The sequence below is a fragment of the Onychostoma macrolepis genome, chromosome 12 (genome assembly GCF_012432095.1).
Source record: "Onychostoma macrolepis isolate SWU-2019 chromosome 12, ASM1243209v1, whole genome shotgun sequence".
Taxonomy (NCBI): domain Eukaryota; kingdom Metazoa; phylum Chordata; class Actinopteri; order Cypriniformes; family Cyprinidae; genus Onychostoma; species Onychostoma macrolepis.
In genome coordinates, this window is record NC_081166.1 from 27944720 (window position 1) to 27969936 (window position 25217).

The 25217-nt window shown below is 36.1% G+C and overlaps 2 protein-coding genes across 12 annotated transcripts in view; one reads left to right on the forward strand and one right to left on the reverse strand.

Moving 5' to 3' along the window:
- Nucleotides 1-10877, forward strand: part of myocd (myocardin) — a 129606-nt gene extending 118729 nt beyond the window's left edge. For 4 of the 10 annotated variants that reach the window (XM_058792813.1, XM_058792812.1, XM_058792817.1 and 1 more), the window contains 8 exons: nucleotides 75-170; nucleotides 295-584; nucleotides 1748-1892; nucleotides 2832-3701; nucleotides 5243-5392; nucleotides 6435-6563; nucleotides 7822-7879; nucleotides 8298-10877. In XM_058792813.1, coding sequence (XP_058648796.1) covers nucleotides 75-170; nucleotides 295-584; nucleotides 1748-1892; nucleotides 2832-3701; nucleotides 5243-5392; nucleotides 6435-6563; nucleotides 7822-7879; nucleotides 8298-8815 — 2256 coding nt within the window. In that variant the 3' untranslated portion in view covers nucleotides 8816-10877. The remainder of the gene's footprint in view (nucleotides 1-74; nucleotides 171-294; nucleotides 585-1747; nucleotides 1893-2831; nucleotides 3702-5242; nucleotides 5393-6434; nucleotides 6564-7821; nucleotides 7880-8297) is intronic. The other 6 variants (XM_058792818.1, XM_058792814.1, XM_058792819.1 and 3 more) reach the window with 6 other exon arrangements.
- map2k4b (mitogen-activated protein kinase kinase 4b) lies at nucleotides 10374-24229 on the reverse strand. 2 transcript variants are annotated; one of them, XM_058792823.1, is made up of 13 exons: nucleotides 23715-24221; nucleotides 22766-22801; nucleotides 21744-21776; nucleotides 21251-21353; nucleotides 20777-20951; nucleotides 17458-17577; nucleotides 17251-17370; nucleotides 16383-16434; nucleotides 16096-16223; nucleotides 15943-16020; nucleotides 14962-15110; nucleotides 14795-14840; nucleotides 10374-13691 (listed from the first exon to the last, which is right to left on the reverse strand). In XM_058792823.1, exons 1-13 carry the CDS (start codon nucleotides 23806-23808, stop codon nucleotides 13578-13580), a joined length of 1248 nt encoding a protein of 415 aa, XP_058648806.1. In that variant the 5' UTR covers nucleotides 23809-24221; the 3' UTR covers nucleotides 10374-13577. The 2 variants fall into 2 exon arrangements, with proteins under 2 accessions (XP_058648806.1, XP_058648807.1); XM_058792824.1 differs by lacking the exon at nucleotides 21744-21776 and having other exon boundaries at nucleotides 23715-24229.
- Between the last annotated feature and the right edge of the window lie 988 nt (nucleotides 24230-25217).

A 25217-nucleotide genomic window follows, 5' to 3' on the forward strand; every position in this document is an offset into this window, starting at 1 on the left:
CACTCTTTACAGGCCATGACAATCAGTTATTATTAATGGTTTAATGACACTATATTAATCTGATTGTTATGCAGGGGTCTCTGAGAAAAGACGGCAGCCCTCAAAACCAGGGGGAGAACATGACAAACAGCCAGGAAACTCCACCCATTCCTGTTCCTGCAATAGTCAAGGTATGACTAAACATCTCGACCATTTCAAATCACTAAACACAAAACGGATGATAAGAAGTTATTGTAATGCAAACCTCTAAAGCACTCACATAAATCTAATATCATTTTTTCAATTCCTCTGCAGTCCAAAATGTCTGAGAAGAACCGGCACAAGAAACCCAAAGACATCAAGCCTAAAGTAAAGAAGCTGAAGTACCACCAGTACATCCCGCCGGACCAGAAGGCAGAGAAATCTCCTCCGCCGCAGATGGACTCGGCGTATGCGCGTCTCCTGCAGCAGCAGCAGCTCTTCCTGCAGCTGCAGATCCTCAGCCAGCAGAAACACCAGCACAACTCACACTCGCATTCACATCCACATCCACATCAGCAGCAGAGCTTCAGCTACCAGACCCTCAACCAGAGCACGCTCAACAAGTGAGTCCAGCACTGAGGAAAAAACGTGTCTCTTTCAAAAGATGGGGAACATATTTGCCAAAATACATTCATACGTTTACCTCAGAGGATAAGACACGTCCTGGTTATATACATACACAGGGGGAAACCTGAAAATGTTTAGCAGACGCTTTTATCCAAAGTGACTTACAATAGAAGCAATCAATATCAACAAAAGAGCATTGATGTGTAAGTGCTGTGACAAGTCGCGGTTAGCCTGACGCAGTACGCAAGGTTTTTTACATAATAAAAAGAAAACAAGTATAGAAAAAGAATAGGGAATGCTAGTGTTAAAGGGTCATTTTTTACAATGAATAGAAATAGAATAGAGAGTGCACGTGTTATGGGACCTGTTTTTTTTTTTAAAGCAAATAGATAAAACAGAATTAGAATAGAGACCGCTAGAGTTAAAGGCTCAAATGAAGATGGAAGTTTTGATGAAATTTTTTCTATGAAACTTTCCTCGGATTAAGAGTGGAATTCTGTTCTGCTTCATAGACTTTTTGAGTTTATTTTTTGGAGTTTACACACTTGACATTTCGGTCTTTACCAACCCCTAGCATTTGAATAATAGCATGCATATATGAGGTCAATAAGAATTCAAAAAAGAAATGCTTTTATTCATCAAGGATGCATTGAACTGATCAAAAGTGACAGTAAAGACATTTATAAGACGTTAAGGTTTCTATTTCAAATAAATGCTGTTCATTTGAACTTTCTATTCAGCAAAGATTCCTGAAAAATAAAATATATGGTTTCCACAAAAATATTTGGCAGCACAACTGTTTTTAACATAATAATGATAGTAATATTGTTTCTTGAGCAGCAAATCAGCATATTACAATGATTTCTGAAGGATCATGTGACACTGAAGACTGGAGAAATGATGCTGAAAATGAAGCAATAAGTTACTTTTTGACATAATATTCACATAGAAAACAGTTAATTTTACATTGTAATAATATTTCACAATTTTACTGTTTTTTACTGTATTTTTGATCAAATAAATGCAGCCTTGATGAGCGGAAGAGCCTCAAAAACATTCAAAATCTTACAGAATCTTCCATTTTAATGCCATTTTGATTCATTATTTAGGCAATTTTCTGATCATGAGAAGCATAATTGTGTGTTTGTGTGTGTAACAGGGCGTCCGGTGAACAGCAGTCATCATGTGCGTCCAGCGTCCAGACCAGCAGCAGCTCCTCGTCTCCAGTGAAGAGCAGCTACTGCAACCCGTCCATCAGCCCCGTCAGACCTGGACCGCTGCCCGCCAACCTGGACGACCTGAAGGTCAGTGCTGCGCTTTGACACGTCATGATGCGATGAAGGGGTTAAAGATCTGGACTGGAAACCAGAAGCTTGTAGATTTTAAAGAGGAAGGTGTGTGTCATTTAAGGCAAAACACTACAGGTCTCACAAATGGGTATCGGCATACTAAACCAGCTGATTAATACAGTACATTCAGACAGATGTCTCGTATCCAAGATTTCTCAAATGTTATGTTTAAATATGCAAATGAGGCATTGTCTCATTAAATATGCACTCATTTGCACACATTTCCACAACATAAATCTGATTGTTGGATAAGTTCATGTTCAAAATTCTTGTTTTGATTTTGTTGACATATTAAGCGTTCAAAACTCAAAACTGACCAGTGCATGAAAAAACACAATAGGTTTTTAGTAAGGAAACAGAACTATGTAAATGTTATAAGACCCTCAAAATACATATTCATTCATTCATCTGTTTTTTTTACAAAGATCTATATCCATTTAAATTTTAGTTTTACATGTTTATGCAAGTAAAATTTAAAATTTGAGTTGAAATCCTATTCGTTCCAATGGATTTATTCCTAGTAATTTTAAGATTATATGTTCTTATAATTTTAATACAACGATATATTCAAATAAAATTCCTCAACAGTATAGAAAAAATGGTGTGTTCATGTGTAATTTGAAGTTGCAAAGAATTTCTCAATTTTTAATTAATAAAAGGTGGCTAAAACCAGTAATAACATGGTAATAACTTTCAAATATGCAATATGATTCTTATTGAAAATGAATAGTTATGACTCATTGGGCCTTATTTGGGTCCAAAGGTACCCAGAATGTGAAAACAGTATGCAAATTTTAAATGCATTATGAGGATTAAACATTTAACGCAGCAACTAAAGTTTTTAAGTTGAACTAGTTGGAATTGTTTGCCTGACTGCGTGTTGTGTGTTGCCAGGTGTCTGAACTCAGGCAGCAGCTGCGGATCCGTGGTCTGCCCGTGTCCGGCACTAAGACGGCGCTCATAGAGCGTCTGCGTCCCTTCAAAGACTCCAGCTGCGCCTCTCCGGCCACTTCTGGAGACGTCAGCGCAGCCACATTCCCTGTGACGCCCACCGGCTCGCTCTCGTCCTACCAGTCACACGGCACCGGCTTCTACCCGTTCTGCAGCAGCGGCTCCACGCCACCCATCTCTCCGGCCTCGTCCGATCTCTCCGTCAGCGGCTCGCTGCCCGACAGCTTCAGCGACGTCACCATGTCCTCGCCGCAGTTTGGCCTGCAGCCGTCGCCGGCCCAGCTGAGCGCAGACGAGGGCCAGACGAGCGCGCTGGGACCAGACGCCGAGAAGGACAAGATGCTGGTGGAGAAGCAGAAGGTGATCGAGGAGCTGACGTGGAAGCTGCACCAGGAGCAGAGGCATGTGGAGGAGCTGCGCATGCAGCTGCACAAGAGGAAGCGCATGCAGGACTGTCCCGCTCCGCCGCCACAGCAGCACATGATGCATCTGCAGCCTCCTGCGCAGATGCAACAGTTCTACGGCGTGTCCGTCAAGCAGGAGCAGGTGGCGTCCAGCTGTCCTCTGGCTGCCAAGCAGATGAAAGGCGGCTGCATGGCTCACTGCGATCTGCACGCTGCGCCGCACTGCATGGAGCCGCCGTCATCTGCAAGCCCCGCCGGCCTGTCTGCGTTCCTGAGCCCTCAGTGTTCTCCTGAAGATTCGCCCGTCACCAAACCCTCCAGCAGCCCCTCGTCCCCCGGCCAGCCGTACCTGCTGAGAGACTCGCACACGCTGCCTCAGAACGCAAGCAGAGCCGCACGCAACGTACAGGTGATCCACGTCTGCACACACACACACACACAAGTCTGTCAAGTCACATTGATTTCTATAGCAGACGGTTACAATACAGACGGTTTCAAAGCAGCTTATAGACAAGAAAATAGTGATTCAATGATGCGATCAATTCATTCACAACACGTTTGCTCAGTTTGACACAACATCACGTTTTCATTACTTGAAATAAAATAAATCTTAACTGAAATAGAACAAAATATAAAACTTTTTTTATCAGCAACATTTTTCATTTTCTTTCAGTTTGACGTATAATGTGCTAAAATATCTAAAACTAAAATTGAAAAAAACTAACTATATGGACATATTTTAAAACAACAAAAAATTATAAAATGACAAAAGGTCACAACAAAATTACTGAATTTTTTTACTAAAAGTCAAATTCAAAATTTAATTCAAAATCCTAACCAAAACTGTAATAGTATCTCAGTGATACTAAAATAACAATGATTCAGAAATACAAATGCTGTTCATACACACGATGATTCAAACACACCTCTTCCATAAATAGCTAAGTAATTTTCATTTCTGAATTAAAATGAATTTTATATTTTTGGGTGGTAAATTAAATAAATAAAATACAATATGTTTTATTATTAAAATTATATTTAAAAGAAATGCTTATTATTTGACAAAATTTTGTTTGCTAAATATAAGTCATGACTGACATAAACAGAAAATAATGTCATAGAGATTAATAATTACATTATTATACCTATATAGGCAAGGTTAGTTCAGGTTGTAAAATGTCATGTGGTGCAAAAACTTAATGGTATTTATAAATTAATATTTTCATTTTATATTTTTTATATAAATGTAATTAAATATATTTTCATGATATATGTAAAAAATACTTTTATTTTAAAAATGCATTTATGTACTTATATAATACATAGTTAATAATAACAATAAAATAATTGTGTACTTTTACAAATATTTAACATTCTGGAACTTAACGACTTTTATAAATTAATTTGATTTTGTATTATTCATATATTTTTGGTATTTGAACATTTTGATTATATTTTTCAAAAACTTTTATCTTGAAATTTTTTGAAGATATGTACTTTGACAAGAGTTGAAGATTTAAGGAAAATGTTAACATTTTTAAATAATACTTGGGCAACATGACATTTTATTTGTATAGCACTTTTCACAATGTACATTGTTTTAAAGCAGCTTTACATGAATGTTAATGGTTATAATATCTTAATATTATGCCTTATCAGACTAGAGGTAAATATAGTCACATTTTGAAACAATACAAGAAATCAGGCACGGTATGTAATAATGTATGTGGATAAAGTTGGATATTCTTCCATATACAACTTTATATAAAGAGCTGGACAATATTATAGTCATAGTTTGCCACAAAAAGAAAAAAAAAAAGGTTTTTCACAACCGTATTTAACATGAAGGGTACTTGGAAGCTGGTATTTTTGTAAAAGATTCTTTCTTTTCTTTATCATGGACACTGATGTTTGTCACTGATTCAGTGACTAACGGCTGAAATCTCTCAGTTACAGCAGAAGAGCGCAGGACAGACGGCGAGCTGCTCGTATCCGTCAGATCAGAGAAACCTGCAGCCGCTTTACCATCAGAATCCAGCGGACAACAACATCAGCGCCAGAGGATCCACCAAAGCCAAGAGCAGCAGCATGCAGCAGAAAGTACGTGAAGAATCAAACTCGCTCATCTAATTCATCACTCACACAAACTCACAGCAGAACATCACACATTCTGATCGGCTCCTGTTACAGTAAGTCTCAAATACACCGGGCTTCTGTTAAAAGAGGATTCGCTGTGTCAATCGTGCGTCTCAATCAATGAACACTAACGGTCAATAGTTTGGAATAATTAGGATATTTGAATGTTTTTGAAAGAAGTCTCTTCTGCGCATCAAGGCTGCATTTATCTGATCAAAAATACAGTAAATACTGGAATATTGTTACAACATAAAATAGATGAATTCAACGTGTAAAATGTCATTTATTCCTGTGATCAAAGCTGAATTTTCAACATTACCATTCAAAAGGACCAATTAAATTGATCAAAAGTGACAGTAAAGACATTTATATTGTTACAAAAGATTTCTATTACAAATGAATGCTGTTCTTTTGAAATTTCTGTTCATCAAAGAATCCTGAAAAATAAAATGAATCACCGTTTCCACAAAGTATGAAGCAGTACAACTGTTTTCAACACTGATAATAATCAGAAATGTTTCTTGAACAGCAAATCAGCATATTAGAATGATTTCTGAAGGATCATGTGACACTGAAAACTGGAGTAATGATCATGGGAATAAATTGCATTTTAACATAGAAAACAGTTATTTTAAACTGCAATAATATTTCACAGTTTTTACTGTATTTTTAATCAGATTAATGCAGCCTTAGTGAGCGGACAGGACTTCTTTCAAAAACATTAAAAACTAATAACACCTAATGTTTGGCTGGTCGTGTATGTTTGTATTTGCTGAGATTGTTTAATCACGTGCTTCTCAATGATCATGTGATGTCAGCACATGCCCACACACATGGATGTTGTGTTTATTGTAACTGTGTCAGAGGTCACGCCGTCCTGCTGAGGAAGTGTCTTGATAGATTCGGTGCCGCCACACGCACACACACACACACACACACACACTGATCAGAGAGCTGGGCTCCTCTGGCTCCTCAGAGGTGTAACGTTTGGCCCTGTCTCCTGTAGGAGGCTCTGTCTCTCTCTCCGCGGCACGTTGAGCCCAAGTCTCCCACATCCAGCACTGCCTTCTGTAGCTCAGATCCCCCTGCCTCCGGCAGTAAAGGGCCGCCGTGTTATGAGGATGCAGTGAAACAGGTAAAGCAGCTCAGGATCCGCTCATGCGCTCTCTCGCTGCTCACGCTCTCAGAGCTTCTGCCTGCGTCTCTACAGCTTTACTGACTGCGTGGAGACGTACAGCGCTGCATCAGTGTGCTGCAGGGATTCCCAAACACTTCCGTCAGACAAATTAGCATTATTAACTATTATTGTTAATTATTATTAAAATATTAAATATTATTCAAAATATTTCAAATAATAAAAATTAGGACATTTTTTATTTGGACTCTCTAGCTGGATTTTAAAATGAACTTAAACCTGTTTTTAGTTTAACATTACATTCATCCTGGTGTTTTAGGAACCCAGTCAAATTGAATAATGACAATAATAATAATAATAATACATTTTATATATTATAAATATTATTATAACTACCTATCTCTCTCTCTTTATATATATATATATATATATAAATTATGAATAAAATAAATTGTTATTATTAATTTATTTATATTTTTGACTAATTATAAAAATTTGTGTTTTATTTTCAACCTGTAACTAGACTTCAAAGCTGCACTTTTTCTAGTTGTGACAGTATTTCAGTCCACATTACATTCACACTGGTGCTTTAGAAACTCAAGCAAATTTAATAATTATAATATTTATTATTATTGTTTTAACTATAATTATAAAAATAAAGAATAAAATATATTACTATTGTAAATAAGTTACATCATTATAATAATCTGATTTTACACTACAGTTATGATAGTGATATTTATGAAACATTGCAAACTTCTGTCCACCAAAATGTGAATGTATGAATGCGGCTAGCACATATTGCGTTCCCTGATGCATGTTAAACTCACATACAGTGATGGAGTTCACTGCATTTACTGTGAGATGCTGAAAACAGCGGATCATGAGCTGATAGCATGAACACAGTGCTGCACTTCACTATGAAACACAGAATATGCAGATATGCATGCAGCCCCATTGATTTATTTTAATTTTACATATAATATGAGCAGTTATTAGCATTTTATCAACCCACAATCTCCGTTTGGGAAACCCTGCTGTACTTTCTAGTGATTGTTGTTCTTGAAACCGCCTGCAAAAACAAGCATTTGCCAACAAGTCTAAGCGTAACAGTTCCAGTACATGTGTTTGAATGCCGTCAGCTACAAAATCTGTTCATACATTTCACACTCTTAAAGCAAAGGCATGGAATGTGTCACAAATGTGTTGACAGCATCAAATACTAACACGACTAAATGATCCTGTGATATTCTTGCAGCAGATGTCACGCAGCCAGCAGATGGATGAGCTTCTAGACGTCCTCATCGAGAGCGGAGGTGAGTCTCTCCTTATCAGCTTTTGAATTTTGTCATTATTTACTCACCCTCATGTTGTTCCAAACCTGTAGGGGTTTCTTTCTTCTGTTGAACACAAAAGAAGATATTTTGAAGAATGTTAGTAACCAAACAGTTGATGGTAGCCATTGATATCCATAGTATTTTTTTTTTTTTCCTCGATACTATGGAGGTCAATGGGCACCAGAAATTGTTTGGCTACCAACATACTTCAAAATATCTTCTACAGATTTGGAACAACTTGATGGTGAATAAACGATGACAGAATTTTCATTTTTGGGTGAACTATCCCTTTAGCCCTAAATGAAACGTTCACAAGGCCCCTCATTTCACACAGTAACACCCAGCTGTTATTGACTATTAAAGTCATTGTTTGTGGTGTCATTGTCTTGTTTTAAAGAAATGCCAGCTAACGCCAAAGAAGAGAGGTCTCCTGTAACCAAAGTTGTGCCTCACCTTACAGTTTCGCCCAAGTTCCACCGACACTACAGTCACATGTCGCCCTCCATGCTCGCGTACGATCACGCGGCGGCTCACGGAGACGCTCATCTGGAGGCGCTGCTGAGCCCCATGAGCCGGACGCAAGGTGACGCAGCGCTCCTGAAGATGCCCGCCGAGGACAGACGCTTGGAGGAGGCGGGCGACGGATTCAACAGCCGAGACATGATGGACACGCCCGTATCGCCAACGGCCGGAAAGATCTCAGCGGTCGTCGCCGAGGGACACGGCCTCGGAATGACCTTCGCGGAGTCGCCGTGGGAGACAATGGAATGGCTGGATCTGACTCCGCCCAGCTCAGCCACCGCCTTCCACAACGGCCTGCCTCCATCCGGGCCGAGCATCTTCAACACCGAGTTCCTGGACGTGACCGACATCAGCCTGAACTCGGCCATGGACCTGCACCTGGAGCACTGGTGAGGAGAAACATCATGTCCACACCCAGATCTCCAGATCCAGTGTTTGATACTGTTTTATCACGTTCCATCAAAACTTGAATTGTTTTGACTGTGGATTCTGGCAAAGAATGTTTTGATTACTGGAAACAGAAAGACGCTCCAAATGGAATTGAATTCAAACCGAGACGTCCGTACCATCCGTCTGTAAATATATGAAAGCAACTCGATACTTCTTTATTTTGTCTGCACATTTGTGGTGTGGGAAAAACACATATTAATGCATCACACTAGTATATCACGTGTACTCTCTTGTGCTGTTGTAAATACGAATTCACACTTGCACCTTGAGCTTACAGTAGGATGTCACACTTTTTATGAGCATTTCATTCCTTCCTATCATGTCATGTCATTAATTTATTTTGAGAGCGCTAACCTTTGTTTTTTTACATGTGATACGGAAGCCTGTTTCCGTCATGGGATAAAATTTTTTTTAAAAAACGATAATTGCATCTTTTTATCTAACAATGCTAACTTCTTCCTCACAGTTTTCAGAAAAAAAGTCTGAATTGCAAGATATCATCTCAGAATTTTAGCTTTTTTTTTCTCCCCGAATTGTGAATTTACTTCAAACAAATTTGTTTTTTGTTTCCACCACAGAATAAGTAGTAAAAATAGGTAACTGACATTTTCTCAGTTTCAACTTTTTACTTGTAATTGAGTTTATATCTTACAATTCCGTCTTTTCATCTTGTAATTCCGACTATCTCATAATTCTAAGTTTATACCTAGCAATTCCAACTGTTTTGTAATTCCGACTTTCTATCTCACAATTCCAAATTTCTACCTCGTAATTCTAACTTTCTATCTCACAATTCCAACAATTCCACAATTACAACTTTCTATCTTACAATTCCAAGTTTATCTCAAAATTACGACTTTCTATCTCGTAATTCTGAGTTTGTATCTCATAATTCTGAGTTTATATCTACCAATGTCCGATTTTATATCTCGCAATTCCAACGGTATTGTAATTCCTACTTTCTATCTCACAATTTCAACTTTCTATTTTACAATTCCAAGTTTATATCTCATAATTTTAAGTTTATATCTCACAATTACGACTTTCTAACTCGTAATTCCGAGTTTGTATCTTGCAATTCCAAGTTTGTATCTTGCAATTCCAACTTCTTGGAATCTCACAATTCTTAGTTTAAATCTTGCAATGCAGACTTTCACAATTCTGACTTTATATCTCGTAATTCTTGCGGGGAAAAGTCCAAACTGTGAGATAAGATGTTGCAATTATCTTTTTATTTTTATGTCACTGCAGAAACAAGCTTCCATAATGTTAATGCTCACACTTCATGTGAAAGAAAATAAATCACTAAATCTCTGGAGAATTGAGCTGTATTTTAGCACGATCAAGCCAACATCTCTGGTCAAAAGAGCAAAGCAGATGAAGTACTTAAAAAAAAAAAAAAAAAAAGTTTCATATTTTGCTAATTTCTTTCCCCGAAGTCTGTTTTGCATTCTAGATTATTATTATTACTGCCACTTCTGTTATTTTGAACATTCATTAGTTTTTTTTTTTTTTTTTTATTAGTTTTTATTATTTTTGGATCTTACTCTTCTGGTGTATTTATTTCAACCTTTTCTTTTCATTGGCATATTTATATATATTTATGAGACATTCCTTTTCATTAAAAACAAAAGTTAGAGTAAACATACTCACAGTTAAAAGAGTGATTAAAATAATGAGGACACAAGTGTGAAAACAAATCATGTTTACTATAGTAGTGACATTTTCTGACACACAAACAGTAGGTTTTTAATACTGTCTGATTTATTTGTTGACTTACCATCCCCGTTTCTCATTGAAACCTCACTGAGTCCAATAAATCACATTGTATGAATCTTAAATGACAATCAAAATGTCCTGAATCAAAAGCAATACATCACGAACTGTGATGGCCATTTTTACCAGCACTTGTGAAGAATGAATTCTAATATATAGATTATATAAGTTCAACTGTGAAACTGTACTGTGGCAAATTTGGGACCTGACTTTTTTTTTTTTTTTTTTTTTTAAACAACTTTTTAAATAAAATCTTTAGTTTTAGATTTTAATACTGGTCACTGATTTAGCAGAGCAATTTAGCAATTTTTTATAAATAATTAGCTCACCAAAAGCTTAAACTGTGAATAGATTTATTATTATTTTTTTTCATTTCATGAAATGTTTGTTTTTGTTATTTACTGGTTTTTAATCATATTTTGTGCCACTGAATGCTTTTGTACAGATCTTTAGAATCTCTTTATCGTGCCTTTTCTAGAGCCGTGAGGCCTTACAATACAAATGAACTCAACGCATAATTCAGACAATCCAATTTTATATAAATAGCTTTGTAAAAAAAAAAAAAATTAACCCTGGGTTTTAGTTCAGTGAATAAGCATCATGGGCATTACAGACCAAGAGCAAGCTGTTTTATATTCAAGACTTGGTATTAAACACAGTAGAGCATTAGAGACTCTATTTTTACACACAAAGTAGTTTCATACAGAACTTTTAATACGACCAGCTAAGAAATTAGGTCTATATTCAAGATGAATTGTGTGTAAAGTTTTATGTTGTGTAAAGAATGTCACATAATCCTGTAGATTTTATTTTTCTATGTTTGATATCGGCCAATGAATGAAACAACCCCGTAGAAGTGACTTTGCGATCTTGTATTATTTTTTTCCCTTTATATAGTTTGTTTCTTCTCGATTGTAAGCTGTGGTTCCTTTGATCCTGATGGCAGAAAGCGTCTGTGCTGCACAAATGTTCACTATTACTCTTCGCCTCTCTGTGGAAAACGGAGGTTTTGTCTTATTTCTTGTTCTTTTGATTCTCCTGGGGGAAATATATATACGTTATGACAGAAAGCTTTTGTATTGCTTGGCCACTGAACAACGTTATCATATAAACTGTCCCAGTATGTGTCTCCACCGCTGTATTACTGTACCAGAGTTCAATAAACAAACAAAACGAACAAACTGACTCCATGAGTCTTGATGACTAAAAAAAAAAAAAAAACTCCTTTTGAGCTTTTTGATGACGATTATTTATAGTTTCAGACCAGAGTAAGTTTTACAAGAAAATGCAATATCAATCTTTCTGCTATTCACATTTAAATTCAACGCTTCTTTGTAATTGTGAAATTTCTTATGAGTTTCTGAGCGAAAACGGTTTCTAACACCAATTTTATTTTCAGTGAAGGTTGCGCAGTGTTGTTGAATAAATGTGAGCCGGTGAATGGCTGAGTATTGGTTTTATTCTAGCATTGAGCCCATTGTGTGTTCAGATCTAACAGAGCAGAATGACAATAAACCGCTGACCTGCAGGCAAACACGCTCATCATATTCATAACGCCAGCTGATGTCCTTGTTAACTGTGACGTGTATAAGACAAGAAGCTGTCAGAGGTTAATATATACCCAAACCTGAACATATAGTACGCTGTATCCCTGCACATTTCCTTTTACAATTTTTACAGATTACTCTTCTCACCATACACGTAAAATATTTTCACAGTGATTTTTTTCTGTACATAGTTTCCTCTCTTGATACAATATAATAATACACGTCGCCCTTGAAATTATTTCACCCCGCATTCGTGATGTGCCACTATTATTTCTTAAACTGCATTTGAGAAGATTTCTCTGAACGCTATCCGGCACCATATTATTATACAATCAGACCGATGTTTGATGAACGCTGTGCATCTTTTAAAAATGAGCGACCTGTGAATGAATTATCAGCCGTATCCCACACGAACCAACCAAACTCGTGCCAGATCCTCTAAAAACATGCTGAAAGTGAGCTTGTGGGAAATCTGCGAATCTTCCGATTTGACGACGTGGAGTCTGTATAAATACACATTTACAGTGACGAGCAGCGCCTGCATTCAGACACCAGACTGAATTCTCTTTGATAAAGTATAAACCATTTGGATCATTGTGACATTATATTGCATACTGAGCGAGTAAAGCTACTTTAACACACGTCATGATGCAGAACAACACCTTTGCATACCGTTTCATTAAATAAAGAGAGAGTGACGTGATGTGTCTGTACACGTACAAAGAAAAACACCAGTATGGATGCTTTTTCCTCCGCTTATGATTCATTTTGGTAAGCACATCAACTTCTCTGATGGTCTTTGTCTTAAATGAGCAAATTCAAGTTTTGCTTATTTATATTTCGAAATGATTCCCCACACACATACACATACATACATACATACAAATGTAGCATGATGCAATGAACTCAGAAGGTTGTTTTGCTAAATCTGAAGCTTGGTTACACACCATGATGTAAATGGCTTTTAAATGAGAGCCGATTCTTATTGCACAATATGTTTTTGGGGAAGTATTTCTCTTTGAACGCAATCATGTGTTCACACTGAAGTGAAGGTACAATTACGGTGTTTAGCAGAAATACTCAGACCCTTAACCAGGACTTGCATTTCACAAACGAGAGCAAATCCTACGCCCAACGTTTGTTCTCCGACTGCGTACAGAAGCGAAGCCACATTACGGCACAAACAGTGGCACAAGCATTTTAATGTGGCACTTTGAAATAGAGTTTCACTCAAACTAAAGCGTCAAACGTTGCGAGTAGGATGTGCTGCGGTAAATGCGGTGAAATGAGAGTTGGTGAAGGGCCATGTGTTTCGTGTGAGGCGCTGTATGTACACCAAATGGTGGCCGGACCGTCTTGTGTTCCCAACAGGCCGCTCACCATCAGTCGACATACATAGGCGAGCCGGGAGATACCGGCATTTCATCCAGAATCTTGCACACGTAACTGGCCACGTCCACGATCCGCTCCTCGTACATCAGGATGAACGGATGCTTCTGCAGGAACAGCACAAATACAGCACAATGAACCAAGATTTCAGTTCTAGCTGATGCACATCATTATTTTCATGCTATAGTGAATAACCAATAAATGGCTGATATTACAAATTTTAATAAATAAAGGTGACTTGACAAAATAGTGTAGCATTTTAAAAATGCTACACTATTTTGTCAAGTCACCTTTATTTCTACAGTGCTTTATACTATAAAGATTGTTTCAAATAAGCCTCAAATTAATAAACAGGAAAATAACAGTGTTAATCTTGCAAAATTGAATTTATAATATCTATTAATATTAATGCTATGTATTTTATTATTTTATAAAATTATTTGTAAAAAATAATAGCATAAAATAACAACAATGATAATAACAACAACAATAATAATAAAAACAAGATGTTTTGTTTCCTAAGTATTATTATACCAAAAATAGTATTATTGGGTGGTATGTATTATAATAATAATATTATAATTTTATTACATTTCCAGTTTCGCTGTAATGCAGATCTACAGAATGAAAAAGAGTTTCAGTTTAAGATTTGCTTTTATCAGTGATGCGTGTTTTTGAAGATTAATTTTATGTGAGCAGCAAAGGTCAACTACATGCATAATTATATATACAATAAATTAAAACTTTACTACCGACTAATATGTTAGTGGTCCAATATTGCATCTCTAAAAATCAAGGTTAACTAAAAACATAAAACTATAATTGTACAAGACGGATGTCCATTTTTCAATTAAAATCTTTAAGTACAATCAATAAGTTCAAAAGCTGTAGTACAAAGAAACACACACAATAATAATACTACTACTATTACTACAAATAAGTGTAAAATAATGTATTGTTATGTTTTAAAAACATTATAACGATATTACTATTATTATTTTTAATAATAAAAACAACTGAGTATAAATATCTAAACATCGACCAATAAACAATATAGTACTCATCTAATATTGCATCCCTAAAAATTATGACTAATAAAACCATAAAAATATAACTATTCAAGTCAAACGTGCATTTTGAATTAATCTCTTTTCAAGTAAAATCAATAAGTTCAAAGGCTGTAGTTCAAACAAACACAGGTTTGACGTACCAGCAGTTCTCTGTACTTTGGCCTTTTTGACTCGTCCTTTGTAAGGCTGGAACACACATGATCAAACAAAGACATGTCACATGACTGCTTAGCAAAGAAACACATGCTTTTTTAACACTCATCTCCTTCAAAGCACAGGAAAACGGCTCAGCCACATGTGAACGCACCATAGATTGACAAACTGGATGAATTTGGGTGAAAACTGTCTCTCCTCGGAGTTGCTGAGCTGCGGCGGATCTCCCTTCACCACCTGCGTCAGCTGATCAAACACGCTGTTCCATTTGGGGTACGGGAAGCGCCCCGTCGCCAGCTCGTACTGCAATACAAACACATTCACAACATTAAAGCAGAGGAGCTGGTGCTTTGGTACTAGAGCCGTTGAATTAACAGGTTAATTAAGTGCAATTATTATGAGAAAAAAAAACGACTTACTGTGTGAAGGAGTCTATTAGAATGCAGTTATATGAGCGCAAAAAATAAATCACACTCTTAAATTTAGATCATATGATACAGTTTAGCAATATCACACCAGCAAGAGTGCTGTTTCTCCCCAATATCTGCACCACTGCTAATGTGATATTGAGCTATACAACAGTTCAATAAACAAGACGTTAAAATTGTTTTAGACACAATATTGTCAGTATTGTTCATTTATGCAAACGAAAATAGTTCCAATCCAAGCCATTGCAGAACTGTTTTGCATCTCAAAGCGACACACAGTAGTGATTTGCTACTGATTAAATCCAAAGTTTTGAACACTTCGAGTGAGTTAACGTCACTCGCTTCATTTCTGAATGAATTGGTTGGTTGAGTGAGTGACGCACCGCCACCTACTGGCGCTTTAGTTTAGTTTTAGTTTGAAAGTATAATTTTATTTTTTATAAAAAATGATTTCAATTATCGTTAAGAAAAAGCATTAATACCCATTTATTATCATTATGTTGAAGCAAAATATTTCTGTCTAAAGCTGCTTGTTTGTAATGTCTATGTAATGCTTATCACATTTGACACAATTCTGACTTGAAATGATTATTGTGAGGTAATTTCTCAGCCCATAGTGATGTGCAATTAGATTAATTATTAATTTTGATCACATTACATTATATATGTATGTGAGGGAGTAGAAGAGAGAATGACTAGAGACAAACCAGCGTGATTCCCAAACTCCACACATCCGAGCGGACGTCATAGCCCTGTCTGGAGGCACTGGGGTCGATCCGTTCAGGCTACAAGAACACAGTAACATCATCATATGCTGCAAGCACACATGTTTATTAAGAGGAGCAGAATATGATGCTCACAGCCATGTACGGTCTACAGCCAGCATCTCTGGTCTTGGCGATGGAGTCGACCAGCTGCCCGCTGATGCCAAAATCACACAGCTTAATGTTGCCGTTTCTATCCAGGAGAATGTTGGAGGGTTTGATGTCTGAAAAACACGGTAAAATAACAATTCAAGCATTCACTTCAGATAATGACATGGAGGCTCAGAAATCTCACTGCAAAAACTGTATTCAAAAAGCTACAATTGATTTAATGGGGTAATTGCATCACCCAGCGGTAAATGTGTTGATGCTTGGCCACTCACCTCTGTGGATTATTTTCAAGTTTTCTTTCAAGTGATTCAGTGCTTTCACAGTCTACAAAAAAGCAACAATAATAATAATAAATGTATCAAGTGTTAAAATCAAGTATATTCATAATAATACTATTATTATTGTATTATATTTAATACATTTAATTATAACAAAATATTATTATAATCATTACTTACATTAATAATTATTATCACTATTGTTGTTATATTAAAAACACATTAGATACTGTTATAATAAAAGTATTATTGTTACTATCATTATCATGTGTTATGTTTCATTAATTATAACAAAAACTATATTACTTATAACAATAATAATAATAATAATAAGCATTATATATGTACTATTTCAGAAATTGTATTATATATTATTATATTGTACAATTATAACAAAATATAATTGTAATACAATACCAACATTAATAATAATAATAATAAAGTATATATTACGTTTCATAAAGGTTATATACATTTTGTTCTAATAATAACAAATGTTATAATCATTATTTAGAATAACAATAATAAACATTATTCTTATTATTGTTGTTGTTGTAATTAATACAAATTATTATTTTTTATTTTGTTATAAATGATCATCATTATAATAATAATAATAATAATAATAATAATAATAATAATGTATTAATTTCTATTAATTGTATTATAACAAAATATTGTTGGCATTACAATAAAAATTTGCATAAACAATTTTTGTTATAATAATAATAATAATAATAATAATAATAATAAGCATTTAATATGTTTTACATGTTTTATTATAACAAAATATTATTATTATTATTATTATTATTATTACTACTACACATACGCTTTTGTTAATATATGAGAAGTGACTTACTGCTAATGTAATTTTGCCTAATATTTCCTCTGGAATCACATCATCTAATGCACAATATACATATTTGTAGAATTTGTCGAGGGAGGTAGACATTAGTTCCATACATATCCAGCAGTCGCCCTGAAGACAGACACAAAAACAGTCCTGTTAGAAAAAAAAAAACAAACAGTCATTCGAACACTGAGAAGAGCGGTGTGTTTGCGTCACCTCTCTGAACAGGGCTCCGTAGAACTGGACAATATACGGGCAGTCGCTGCTCCTCATCACTACATCTAAATCCATCAGAAGCTGTTTCTGCTCCTTCTCATCCACCGTGGAGCGAATCCGCTGCAGTGCAGGCAAGAAGACTGAGGTCAGATTCATCACACACAGCTGATGACAGATTTAACCGGAAGATCAAACAGAACCGATGCTCCTCAGAGATCCTCGTCAAGGATCCACGCAAGCGTTTCTTACAAGACAATTATCTAATTAATGATGAAAACCAGATTCAATTTGTGCTGATTTCTACTTGTTTATTTTCCAACCTAATAGTCTAAACCAGGTTTGATGAGTCTCATTCTGGTGCAGTGACGTGTGTCTGACTCTAGGTGGCGCTTTCACACGTTTGATAATATCAGGACAAGCACATGGGCTACAATCAAGATCATTTTCCTCTTAGTTCCATCAAATCTGTTGGTCATGGGTTTTTCTATACATTGTATTAGTACCATCCACTTTTTCAGCGACGCTGGTTCCTGAAGTATTTTTCCTATTTGTTTTTCCAATAGGGTTTTTAAAAACGTCTTAAAAGCTATGAAACAATGAGGAAGATCACAACATTACAGACTTTGTTTTGAAACAGGAAAAATAATTTTAAAAAATCTGAAAAAAAGACAAAGATACAAGACTGTGAACTACAATCCCACGAAGCATTGCAAATAACAAATTTAAAAAATTGATGGTGAAATGTAAGACTATTCATTTAAAAATGTTGATTTTATATAGAAACTATACAGTGGGTACGGAAAGTATTCAGACCCCCTTAAATTTTTCACTCTTTGTTATATTGCAGCCATTTGCTAAAATCATTTAAGTTCATTTTTTTTCCTCATTAATGTACACACAGCACCCCATATTGACAGAAAAACAGAATTGTTGACATTTTTGCAGATTTATTAAAAAAGAAAAACTGAAATATCACATGGTCCTAAGTATTCAGACCCTTTGCTGTGACACTCATATATTTAACTCAGGTGCCGTCCATTTCTTCTGATCATCCTTGAGATGGTTCTACACCTTCATTTGAGTCCAGCTGTGTTTGATTATACTGATTGGACTTGATTAGGAAAGCCACACACCTGTCTATATAAGACCTTACAGCTCACAGTGCATGTCAGAGCAAATGAGAATCATGAGGTCAAAGGAACTGCCTGAAGAGCTCAGAGACAGAATTGTGGCAAGGCACAGATCTGGCCAAGGTTACAAAAACATTTCTGCTGCACTTAAGGTTCCTAAGAGCACAGTGGCCTCCATAATCCTTAAATGGAAGATGTTTGAGACGACCAGAACCCTTCCTAGAGCTGGCCGTCCGCCAAACTGAGCTATCGGGGAGAAGAGCCTTGGTGAGAGGTAAAGAAGAACCCAAAGATCACTGTGGCTGAGCTCCAGAGATGCAGTCGGGAGATGGGAGAAAGTTGTAGAAAGTCAACCATCACTGCAGCCCTCCACCAGTCAGGGCTTTATGGCAGAGTGGCCCGACGGAAGCCTCTCTTCAGTGCAAGACACATGAAAGCCCGCATGGAGTTTGCTAAAAAAACACCTGAATAAGATAAGAATAAGAACTTTTTGGCCTTAATTCTAAGCGGTATGTGTGGAGAAAACCAGGCACTGCTCATCACCTGTCCAATACAGTCCCAACAGTGAAGCATGGTGGTGGCAGCATCATGCTGTGGGGTGTTTTTCAGCTGCAGGGACAGGACGACTGGTTGCAATCGAGGGAAAGATGAATGCGGCCAAGTACAGGGATATCCTGGACGAAAACCTTCTCCAGAGTGCTCAGGACCTCAGACTAGGCCGAAGGTTTACCTTCCAACAAGACAATGACCCTAAGCACACAGCTAAAATAACGAAGGAGTGGCTTCACAACAACTCCGTGACTGTTCTTGAAAGGCCCAGCCAGAGCCCTGACTTAAACCCAATTGAGCATCTCTGGAGAGACCTAAAAATGGCTGTCCACCAACGTTTATCATCCAACCTGACAGAACTGGAGAGGATCTGCAAGGAGGAATGGCAGAGGATCCCCAAATCCAGGTGTGAAAAACTTGTTGCATCTTTCCCAAAAAGACTCATGGCTGTATTAGATCAAAAGGGTGCTTCTACTAAATACTGAGCAAAGGGTCTGAATACTTAGGACCATGTGATATTTCAGTTTTTCTTTTTTAATAAATCTGCAAAAATGTCAACAATTCTGTGTTTTTCTGTCAATATGGGGTGCTGTGTGTACATTGAGGAAGAAAAATTAACTTAAATGATTTTAGCAAATGGCTGCAATATTACAAAGAGTGAAAAATTTAAGGGGGTCTGAATACTTTCCATACCCGCTGTATATTTCAACTTTTTTCTTTTTTAAATATACATATGTACACAAACATTTCATTATTTTCATATTATATATATGAAAGGCTGTTATGTTTATTCATATGTTTGTACTTTGTTTTGGTTCATATGTTCAGCTCCTGGTTTTTTTCCTCATTCTCTTCCGTCTTCTATGCTATTTAATTTTCTTCTCAATCCCCCCCCAACATTTTTTTTTTTAAATCATAGCATAAGGAGATGAGTTATGCTTGCATCATTCATGGTGCTTCATGGGAGTGGGCGGAGCTAAAGATCTATCTTAGTGCACTTTGCTCACTGTGACTCTCTGATTGGTGGAATTTTGGTGGAATTATGGGTAATGCAGTTTTTCACCATGAATTCTGCTATTGAACAATTTAAAACAAAAGCTACCGATAGGGATGCAACACTTATCACAGCACTCATATATAAGGTCCATCAGTATTATCACCAGCTTCGCGTTGTTCAATAGCTAATTACCCTCCTCCATCCCCAGCTCCTCCTCTGTCAGTCAGGATTCAGCCTTCTGATTCTCCTTTGAATCAGACTAATTTCTAAAATGATACATTAAATTATTGAACTTTAATGATATCTGCAATACATTTTATGTTGGTTCTGTTCTGTTTACCCTGGGGGGGTTATTGCTGCTCTCCCTGCTCTTATCCATGCTAGACTGCATAGATGCGCAGAACCATACCGCCAATCCAAACTGTATGCTAATTGTCAGTCATCTTTGACGACAGTGGTCCTGACAAAACTGACTGTTGTGTTCTATTTTAATATCTATGAGAATTTATTATTATTTTTTTTAATTCCAAAGGTGTCTCAATTATTCCATTCTATTTTCCGATGTTGTCAGACTCCAGTCATTTCTGCTGGATAATTCTGATATTTTGAGAATTGATTATAAAGCACATATAATGTGAATCACCTTGACAGCCATGATCTGTCCACTGGGTTTGTGCACCATATTGTTGACAGATCCGTACGCTCCTCTCCCGATCTCTCCCAGGTCCTTGAGGTCCTCGGCTGTGAAGTCACAATGTTGCTCTGGAGAAATCTTCAGCTTCCCTGAAGACTCGATGCTGTGCGTCCGCAGCCGCTCTCTGAAACACACGAGTCAATGCTTTTACACACAGAAACTACAGCGCAAACTCATGAAACTGCATCACCAAACGGAAAAGCAAAAATTATGAATGTTGCCAAACAGGTTTCCCAAAATTTGTTCATCTGTAATTGGTTGGTAAAACAGTTTGTTCCGCCCCCAAACTCATGCCATTGACTGATTGGAGTGTCAGGATACAAACAGCCGTGTTTTACTAAATTACTTACCGTTTTCTCTGCATATTCAACATAAAATGACACGTGACCTTTAACAAAACATCAGCAGTGAATGAAATCTCACATGTGTGGATTCTGGAACGGAGGGTTAGCTGTTGTGATGGGGAGTCGTGCGGTCGGTTTGACTGGCGGATTCGCAAAGTTTAACTTAAGTGCTTTGCGTTTGCCTGTAAAAGAAAAAAAAAACCATTAACTTCATATTGCTTTGCTATGTGTAATGGAGACCTTTTTATGTTTTGTATTTAAAAACAAAACAAAAAAACTAATTTAACAGAAAGCATGCAGAAAGAAATGAATATGGAAATAACTGAGAATCAAAATATGAGATGATTTCAGAAAACAGCTCAAACTGTGTGGCTTGGTGAATTGAAGTTTATTTATCTTCAGCTAAGGCAAGCACTAATCATGATTTCTTCAAAAAACGTCTAAATTATTTAAGATATTTCATTCATATGTGGTTCATTTTGGTCTTAAACTGCATCTAAAGCAGAAATCACACTGTATTTTCTGGAGAGAAGTGAAGCAAACCATTATAAGAGCACAGAAAACCAGCTTACTTTGGGTTACTCCAGACAGATTGATCTGAAATCCTAAAGAAAGTGGAAAAATAAAAAATAAATAAAAATAAATAAATGATAAACTTATTTATGTCATGGAATAAAATAATTAAAAAGGTAATTGACTTATGAGACTTTTAATCTCATAATTCTGACTTTGTATCTCACAGTTCAGACAATTGTAAGATATAAACTTATATATAAACAATCTAGCAGGGCTGAGAAAAAATTCTAACTGTGTCATTATTATTATTATTATTATTATTATTAAGTCTAAAAGTCAAACTTTGACAATTTTTGTTTTAATTAAAAAAAAAAAAAAAATTTATTTCATGGTGGAAACACACATATATATACATATATATATATATATATATATATATATATATATACATATATGTATATATATATATATATATATATATGTGTGACCCTGGAGCACAAAACCAGTCTTAAGTCGCTGGGGTATATTTGTAGCAATAGCCAAAAATACATTGTATGGGTCAAAATTATCCATTTTTATTTTATGCTAAAAATCATTAGGATATTAAGTAAATGTTCCATGAAGATATTTTGTAAATTTCTTACCGTAAATATATCAAAACTTAATTTTTGATTAGTAATATGCATAGCTAAGAACTTCATTTGGACAATTTTAAAGGCGATTTTCTCAGCATTTTGATTTTTTTGCACCCTCAGATTCCAGATTTTCAAATAGTTGTATCTTGGCCAAATATTGTCCGATCCTAACAAACCATACATCAACAGAAAGCTTATTTATTCAGCTTTCAGAGGATGTATAAATCTAAATTTCGAAAAATTGACACTTAAGACTGGTTTTGTGGTCCAGGGTCACATATACATATTTGTGAGATATAAACTCGCAATTTATCAGAGAATGTTCAGAACTGTGAGATTCAGTCACAATGACATTTTTTTTATTCCGTTGTGGAAACAAGCTTCTGTATAAACTAAACTGATGGTGATGTAAATAAGTGTGAAGTGTATGTGAGCTGCTTTACCGGTTTCATTCTGACACCTCCAGCAAGTGCTGGAATCTGAATGAGGAGGAGAAATCATTCATTTACTAATAACACAAACAATCAGACCACAGTCAGACTGGATAGTATGAAACTGACCCGTTATGATCATCTTAATGCAAATGCATGCTATAATTAACTAAAATTAACACAAAAGTAGAAAATATAGAAATAAAATTAAAAACTTTCAGTTTCAGCTAGTTGCCAATGCAATATTTCTCATTTTTACTTAGTTGACATACTAAAATGAAACTATAACAGTGTTAATTATAGTTAACTAAAACTGTTAAAAAACTAAAAAACTAATTGAAATAAAATAAAATATATAAAAAAACTAATCTAACAAAAACAACAAACACAAAATACTAAAACTTTAACATTAAAGAAAAAAATTATAAATAAAATATACTTTATAATATATATATATATATATATTTGAATGATACTAAAACAACACTGAATAGTCCAGTGAAATATTTTTCCAACACTTAACCTATAACAAAATGTCCACAACTCAAAATAGAAATTATAAATGGCCATCAATCAGAATCACCATTATTTATAAATCATCAATATGATTAATGATTCTACAGTGGTGCTAAAGGGCAAGAGTGGTGTAGAGAACCCTAGTGAGCTGTCCATATATATACAGCAGCTTTGGCCATCAGAGCAGCACATTTAGCATAGTTATGATGCCTAGAAAGGCTGCATGAGCCACTGCACAGGCCTACAGCCTCAGCACAACAATCCAGCTCATAAACCAACAGTGCAAACTCACGCAGACGCTTCTGAGAGACATTATCATGGAGCTTCGCGTTCATGTGACACTGTAAACACTGGAGCGCGCGGCCTAAACGCGTTCCGCTGCGTTCGCTCCGCATCACTGAATAACAGCTCTTTAGCCGCTTCACGCTGTGTTTGCGTCTCTTACCCTGCATGTTGCTCATTGTCGTTAAGTGTTGCGTGTGTAAGGCGGATCCCGCAGCGCTAGTTGGTGAATTGGTGCTAGGACTGGGAGTCGCCATTGTGGATCTGTTTGACTCCAGCAGCGGCTGCACTGCAGTGAGGCAGATTGACCCTTCGGACACTGGATTCACGCTGGACACTCAACACACGCGACTACTGCAGCGAACCGACGGGCTTTCCGCACCCCATTCGGTTAAGTTTAGAAGCGAGGGGGTTAAACGGTCATAAGGCGGGACAGGACAGCCAGCTTCGGTTGGCAGTAACGGCGCCTCAGACTCTCGCTGCTGCTGAGCGCCAGCGCTGGCTCTGCGGTTGCCAGGTGCGCGCGGACTCCCCGCTGAAGGGGGATGTCAGTGCGACTGCTCAATCCGACACAGCCGCCTCGCCGTCGCGAGAGTTTTTTGGCACACGTCAGCATGACATCAGAGCAAGGCGGACGTAATTCGGACACGCATAGAATTTATCCAGTGAAACATGTATTGGAACGTTTTAAATTGAATATTGACTACTCCTGTGAATTTTGTAGTAATGAAAAAATATATATTTTTCATTTCTTTTTTCATTGCAAAGATATTTTGGGTTGATGTCGAGAATTTCATTACAAGAAAACTTAATACAGCTGTTAAACTGGGTGGGTCTGATATAATGATATATGTTGATGATTATGGGATAGAAAAGGATAAAGCGTATATTATTCAATTACTGGTTGTAATGGGGAAATTTCATATACACAAAATGAAGTGGTCGGGTGGTAAACCAAATTTTTTTTTTATTTTATCAACGAATTTAAACAATATTGTAATATGGTATATACATGTAAAACAAAAAAGCTCTCAGGACTTCTAATGTTATCTGCAAATTTGAAGTGGACAAGTAAACTGTACCATCTTCATTATTTTAGTTATTTTATTTATTTATTTTATGTTTTTCTTCCTCTGGCTAATTTTTATTTTACTTGTAATCTTGTGTACTGATGGCATTTATATGCAAAGTTGTATTTCTCTTGTGGTTATATATGTTCATATGCAATAAAATAATAAATAAATAAATAAATAAACATAATTCGGACACTTTTCTAACCGGCATGCACCTCGCAGTGATCACCGGTGATCGGTTCTGCGCAGATTTTGTTCATCTCAAACAAGCCTTTTGTTACAAATGACGTTGTGGTGTCATTGCGCGATGACGTCATTATGAAATCACAACGTAAAATTGTCACTACTGTACATTAAATCTGAGCTAAATTATATATTTTATATGTATATAGTATATTAATTTAGATATGTTTGTAGAATAATATCAATGCATAATATAATATTAAAACATAAATACCTGTATTTTAAACACAACATTGAATTATTGAACACTTACACATTTTTGAATGATTAAAATTCAAGTTTTTGTTTTCAATAGCTTGTAAACTAGTAAAACTACAAATTCTGAACAATTATAGTTTTAAGCAGTGTAG

Coding starts and splice junctions, on each gene's coding strand:
- map2k4b (XM_058792823.1), bottom strand. CDS start 23,808: ATGGCGACTCCCAGTCCTAGCACCAATTCACCAACTAGCGCTGCGGGA. Junction 22,802..23,714: donor GACAATGAGCAACATGCAGG/GTAAGAGACGCA, acceptor CTCCTCATTCAG/ATTCCAGCACTTGCTGGAGG. Junction 16,435..17,250: donor TAGGCAAAATTACATTAGCA/GTAAGTCACTTC, acceptor GCTTTTTTGTAG/ACTGTGAAAGCACTGAATCA.